The sequence below is a fragment of the Bombyx mori genome, chromosome 4, assembly GCF_030269925.1.
Source record: "Bombyx mori chromosome 4, ASM3026992v2".
NCBI classification, from domain to species: Eukaryota; Metazoa; Arthropoda; class Insecta; order Lepidoptera; family Bombycidae; genus Bombyx; species Bombyx mori.
Window position 1 is genome coordinate 5,710,760 of NC_085110.1, and position 6,978 is coordinate 5,717,737.

The window sequence follows — 6,978 nt, forward strand, 5'->3', positions numbered from 1 at the left end:
ATCCTTTATGTATTACCAACTTGAAATCAGAAGCAAGGTTCTCGATTCGGGGTGATTATTTAAATGTATTTATAGTATCACAATTTTCCACGACTCTTTAATTCGTAGCTCGACTTCACTTCAACTTCACAGCTTGCTCTTGGGCCTACGTCGCAGTTGCGCATAGATCAGTCCCGCGGGTTGATCTATGGGATGGTAAATGAAATGTCTCGGGTCCCCTTTGGTCACGTTCACTGGGAACTTGGACATATCGATGTTCAGGTAGTGTTTGTTCGGCATTGTCATCTTAATCCATGTTATCTGAGGACAAAATAAGCACATTTATAAAGTCAGGTGGTAATTTGTTTATTGATTTAGGTCTTTCAACACAGGATATTTACAATACGTGTATTGCTAGAGACACTACTAAACAGTTGTTAGCACGTGTACTCCGTCAGTTTCAAGAAAACAGCATCAATTAAAACAAAATATAAATTCAAAAAGGAATATGTAGGCTATATGTATGATCTTCTTAATGAGTCGCGGTTCCGATCCGGTGGTAGATTCTACGAAGCACTAATCTTGCTAGGGCCAATATTAGCAAAACACAATTCAATTTATGAAACAATTTATTTAGAGACAATTTCTGAAAAGCTGATAAAAGGCAAGGTATACGGAAGAAGGCCCAGAGGCGGAAGTCCAATGCACTGGTCGGATCAGATACGCTCTATTCTCAACACTTCAATCCACGATGCCATCCGCACAGCTAAGGAAAGGCAGGGCTGGCGCAGGATAATCCAGCAGAAAGCTATTAAAGGAGACCACGACCCTCAGTATTGAGGATTATCGACGCAAGGAAAATGAATCCTAAATACTACATAGCGGTAATCTAGTGGACCCAAAAAAATATTTATTATCATCTGATTTCGCGAGGTTCGTCATAAGAAATAGTGTCACAAAAAAATATTGGCCTAGGCGGATATACATAATATGTATTATCACAATAACATTCTTGTGTCAGTAGAACGTAACTGTAGGCAGCGGCTTGGCTCTGCCCCTGGCATTGCTGAAGTCCATGGGCGACGGTAACCACTCACCATCAGGTGGGCCGTATGCTCGTCTGCCTACAAGGGCAATAATAAAAAAAAAAAAAGAAAGAATCTAACGCATTTTCGTAGCGTGACGCACTCTTGACGTAACGGACGCTAGTATTGGTAATAGGGTACATTGAAATCGACAAGATCATACTTTAGGACAAGTTGTTGGTTGATATTCCTAGCCACTATCTATATAAATCCAGTAGATTTTTGTTTAGTAAATATTTAAATAATTTTACATAGGACATATTTAAAAGACAAAGCACTTTATTTTTTTTAGATGTAAATAAACAATTACGATAAACACTACCCAGTTCGATAATTTTAATGAACTAGATACGTACAAGTTATTTATATAGTATATCACATGAATAAAGCAAATAAAAACGTATTTAAACCATATTTTTAGGGAATAAGCTGTCTACATAATTTTCAAATCAAACTAGGAATTTAAATCGTACTTTTGTGATGTTAGTGTAAAAACATAACTTAACTACTTAGTAGTCCATAAATAATATTATCAAAATATTTCTTTGTAAAAACTGAACACAACATAACTTTTAGGTTTTCAGTAGATGCCATTACCACCACATTTTGTAGTCGAGGCTCCCTAGATCCTATCATCGCTGATGAATTTGGACTAAATATTAAGAATCTACTTTATTTCAACGGAGAAAACATTTTAAAACTACTTTTAAATTTAATATCGATGATGATCAGCACAATATTCAAATGTCGACAAATACCAACTTAGTCGTCAGTTACTAAGATAGCTGGACAGTATTGTAATCGTCATAAATAAATAGAATGACAGTAAAAACGCGAGATTAATCCGTAAAAGTACTTTTAATTATGTTTAAGACACGGGAAAACCGAAAATCAAAAGTTTTAAGTACGACACTTATAAAACTCGATCAAATTATTTATTAGTAGAATTCGACGTACCTCGCTAACTTTTTCGAGAACAGTTTTTTCAGCCTGATATAAGGTGTGCTGGACGGAGGGTGAATACACCCCCGTATCGGGAGGGCCGGCGAATTTGTCCAGTATGGCATCCTTGACTGTAAGCCATGCGTTATCGAAATCAGCTGTACGCATATTGTCATAAATCCATTCCGCTTCGACGATCGTGCTACAGAAAAATAAACATTTACTTACAAAATCATCACATTTTTAATCGGATTTAACAGGATATCTTAAAATACTTTATTAAAATATCAAAAAACTCCATATAATAGCTCACCTAAATATTCGCTCTACGGCATCAGTCAGTGTTGTGTATTCATCTTGTACGAAGTCAACAAATGCTGATTGTGTTGTTTTCAATACACGGAGTCCGCTAAGGCCAGACTTAACTACCACTGCCTCTGTTGAATTTTTAATTCGCATGAAAAAACGCACATAAAGAAATATAGAGAGATTTTCAACACCCAAACACAACTAACCGTGACGAGTTTGTGATACTTCCGACCACCGCGTGGCGATTGGTGAAAAAACAAAAGCATGGCTGTGAGGTGTCCCCGCCTGCAGTCGCTCCCAGGGGTACTCGATAACGCGACATTTTGCTTCCAGCACTTGCTTGTACATATACAAAAAATGATTAACAACTACAGCACCAAATTCTTCAGGAGTCTTCACTCCGTATTTCTTCGCGAGTAAATACACTGTATTCTTTTGTGAATCGGTCGCAACGACTTCTTTATTGTCACCTAAAATGTATGCTGTCTCTGAAGCCAATTTAAGTTCCGTAAAGACTTCAAACTCCCTGATAACGTGATGTCCTTCGTCTCGATGAACGTGGAGAAGCTTAACCGAACTTTTGCCGTATCCGTGGTCGCAGAGTTCAAACCTACCGCCGGAGTCCTCGGCAGCAGTTAAAGCTACCCTAGGGCTGGCCAAAGAAGGTGAAGGAGTCTCATTAGCACTCGTGCTTGAGGGCTTAGCGTATATTCTGTAAAAGTAATTTTACTGTAATTTAATAATTTTACTGGTGGTAGGACCTCTTGTGAGTCCGCGCGGGTAGGTACCACCACCCTGCCTATTTCTGCCGTGAAGCAGTAATGCATTTCGGTTTGAAGGGTGGGGCAGCCGTTGTAACTATGCTTGAGACCTTTAGAACTTATAATATCTCAAGGTGGGTGGCGCATTTACGTTGTAGATGTCTATGGGCTCCAGTAACCACTTAATACCAGGTAGGCTGGGAGCTCGTCCCCCCATCTAAGCAATAAAAAAAAAAAAAAGTTAAACTTTTTATACATATAATAACAACATTGATTTAAGTAAGTGATCAGTGATTTATTTACCTATTTGTGCTTGTCCAAGGCATTTTGGGGTCGATTTGATTCACTTAATTTTAAGTGTGTGTAAAAAGCGACGACGCCGCTGCATGAACACCAGAGTTCTTAGATACTGCGGTCGCGTTCATAGCCAACTTGTCTTTATAAGAGTGCCCTGTGACCCGCGCTATCAGAGTCGAGCACGCGACTAATATCAAACACTGTTTAGTATATTAATTACGTATCTATGTTACTGATTAAATAAAAAAATAAGCGAACGTGGTATTGTATCCGGTATGCATGTTTTTTTGTTTTTTTTTTTGTTCTCATTAAATAGAAATTTATGGAATGATTTGTATTGTTTTATTTGTAACATATTATTTTAAATATGATAATAATTGCGATTTTTTTTATTTTTTTTCATACACGAACTATTATTTCCTTTCATCGCTCTACTAATTTTCTTAGACGAGCAGTGTAGAGCAATATAAAAATAGAAACCGCCTCGTGAGCGTGGGAAATTCAGTCACAGAATTCAATAAGTAAATTTCAGTCAGTTCAGTCGTTTCGCGTATAGTCAAAATATAATTCGTAAATTGAAACAGAGGCGCTAATGCAACAATTTTTGAGCATTATTCAAATAAAATAGTGATTTAGAAGGAAATATGTCATTGTGTTTTTTTTTTTTAAAGACCCTGATACCAGCCGTCGTCTTACAAACAGAGCGATATAACTCACGTCCCTGACAACATATGTACCTAATCTAATTGTGGGTGGAAGAGTTCATTGCATTAATTTATACATTTTAGTAATAATGAAGATCCGACAAGTTATAAAAATAAATAAACAAAATCATCCTGACAACTAAATCTAGTGCCCAATCAAAACGACTTTTTAGAGCTTTTTTAGGACGATTTAGAGCATGAATGTAAAATATTAACGAAACATGCTTATGAATTTACGATTTATTTATATTCACAAGATATTAAGTTATTTACTATAGTACATTGTGCACCAAGGGAGAAAAGTTGGACATTTCCTCCCGCGTGTAAAATTGCATTTCCCGCGTGGAAAACATACTCATAAAAAAAACAATTTAACTGTTTTTTAATTTTTAAAGAAACTACTACTAATCGAATAAGAACTGTCTGATAAACTTATCTTTGTTTAATACTTCACTATTAAATTTTATTGCCTTTGTTTACTTCACTTTTACGCTAAACACAATATTGCAAATTTCCCGAGCACAACAATGGCGGAGAATTTTAGGTGCGTGAGAGCAGACGTAGACACTATGCGCACTTGTTAGTACCCAGGGAGAAAAAGTTACTTTCTTCCCTGTACAGCGGGACGAAAACCGAACTTTCGGCGTCGGTAGGAGAAAAAACATATTCATACATGAGCGTTTAAATTACTGGTGGTAGGACCTCTTGTGAGTCCGCACGGGTAGGTACCACCACCCCGCCTATTTCCGCCGTGAAGCAGCAATGCGTTTCGGTTCGAAGGGTGGGGTAGCCGTTGTAACTATACTGAGACCTTAGAACTTATACCTCGAGGTGGGTGGCGCATTTACTTTGTAGATGTCTATGGGCTCCACTAACCACTTAACACCAGGTGGGCTGTGAGCTCGTCCATCCATCAAAGCAATAAAAAAAAAATAAAAAAATCTCAATATTTCAAATGATAAAAGGCGTCAAATAGGTACTAGTATTACTATGCTTGTAAAAATATAACTATATAGTAACACTAAGTGGATTTCGTTTCGGTTATCCTTATCCCGTAAATATTTTGAATGCATTCAACAAACAATTCCACTAACTACTTATATTGTATCAAAACTATCAATAACAAAAATAATGATGAAATTAAATTATGATGTAAATATCGTATATAATTATATAAAAAATATACGTAAAAATAATACAAAAATAATACGTAAATGTAGTATATCTAAAAAAAAAACACCAAATATTTGTCAGTTTCGGAGCGAGAGAAGCTTGAAAATCGCTGGTTATCGCATTAAGTGTTTTTGGTGCAATTATGTTTATTAAGTTTTTAAATTTAACACAATTTAATTTTTTCTATGACGATGTGACTGTGTTGTGACGGTGAATGTGTTGACATATAACGTTGCTAATCATAACATTGCTATCGGGTTAGTCTACTTTGAGGCAGTCTGCATTTAATTCAACCTCTACCAAAATGTTTTTTTTATTGCTTATAAGCAATAAAAAATAACCATATATGGTTGGACGAGCTCACAGCCCACCTGGTGTTAAATGGTTACTGGAGCCCATAGACATCTACAACGTAAATGCGCCACCCATCTTGAGATATAAGTTCTAAGATCTCAGTATAGTTACAACGGCTGCCCCACCCTTGAAACCAAAACGCATTACTGCTTCATGGCAGAAATAGGCAGGGTGGTGGTACCTACTCTGCGGAAACACAAGAGGTCCTACCACCAGTAGAAAATTTTAGTACCAAGTATTTAGATTTATGACAGAAATAACAAGGAAGTGACTAGCCAATGGACTACAACAATACAAAATAAGCTCTGCTTCTGCGAAATTCTGAATTTGCAGGAGTATTTTTAGCACTCAATCGTTCGACGACATTCTTGTAGTGTGCACATTCCCAAACTACCCGTAGCCCAATACATCAATACAGATTGCTTAAAGATTTTGAATGTAAATATATAAAGTTTGATGTATGCAGGATGTTCTCTATAGCCTATGGAGCTACTAGACCGATTTTGATGAAACCTTCAAATTATCCTGTAAATTTGGTCGCGATCGGATCAAATTCAAGATGGACGAGCTCACGAGCCAGCTGGTGTTTATTGGTCACCGGAGGCTATATACATCAACCACGATATGGCCGCCACCCACGAGACATAAGTTCTAAATCTCAGTTTGTACAGTACAACGGCTGGCCCACCCTCCAACCAAACCGCATTATTGGGGAGAGTGTGTGTACAGGCCGCATGAGCGAACACTACACTTGCATAAGTAATGACAGAACGTATATTATGCAATCTTTGTAAAGTGTCACCTTGTTTTGAAGGGAGAATTTACTTCGCATGCAGATCATGGAGTAGAGTCGACCGAGTAGGAACGCGGCTCGATCACGTACTGACGTGATCTGGGGTCCGAATGTCATCCCCCTGTCGAGCGTGACACCTAAGTATTTAGACTTCGAAGCCCATGGTATGGGCTGACCAAGATTTTTATGGCGGGAATGGAGTTGCCGCGCCTAATTGGTAACGAGATACTAAGAGTAATGGCTGGAGAGCGGTTGTTATCGATGCGCCACTTCCGGAACCACTGTCCAATTGTTGGCCACGATCTGGAGTTTATTATGCATGAACGACATATTCCTACTAGAGCAGTAGATAGCCATATCATTCGCAAAAAGGGCTAAATGGGTCGCCGGCGACCGGGTATATCGTTGATAAACAGGTTAAAGATAGTGGCGAAAGAGCGGAACTTTGCGGGATTCCGGCCGATATATGTCGCAGGAGAGAGCGAGTTCTCCCGACTCGATACCGAAACGAACGGTTCGACAAGAAGTCTCGTATAATAAGCACAGGACTGTCTGGCACGCCAATGTTATACAGCTTGTAA

At 38.1% G+C, this 6,978-nt stretch overlaps 1 protein-coding gene across 1 annotated transcript; it reads right to left on the minus strand.

Moving 5' to 3' along the window:
* Positions 1-126: 126 nt before the first annotated feature.
* Positions 127-3,402, minus strand: LOC692784 (uricase). The gene is made up of 5 exons (NM_001043917.1): positions 3,380-3,402; positions 2,522-3,027; positions 2,320-2,443; positions 2,022-2,208; positions 127-300 (listed from the first exon to the last, which is right to left on the minus strand). Exons 1-5 carry the CDS (start codon positions 3,400-3,402, stop codon positions 127-129), a joined length of 1,014 nt encoding a protein of 337 aa, NP_001037382.1.
* Between the last annotated feature and the right edge of the window lie 3,576 nt (positions 3,403-6,978).

Excerpts from the sequence above, each read along its gene's own strand:
- LOC692784 (NM_001043917.1), bottom strand. The coding sequence starts at position 3,402 with ATGCCTTGGACAAGCACAAATAG. Across the intron at positions 3,028-3,379 it reads CCTTGGACAAGCACAAATAG|AATATACGCTAAGCCCTCAA; the intron begins GTAAATAAATCA and ends TTACTTTTACAG. Across the intron at positions 2,444-2,521 it reads AGTATCACAAACTCGTCACG|AGGCAGTGGTAGTTAAGTCT; the intron begins GTTAGTTGTGTT and ends AAAATTCAACAG.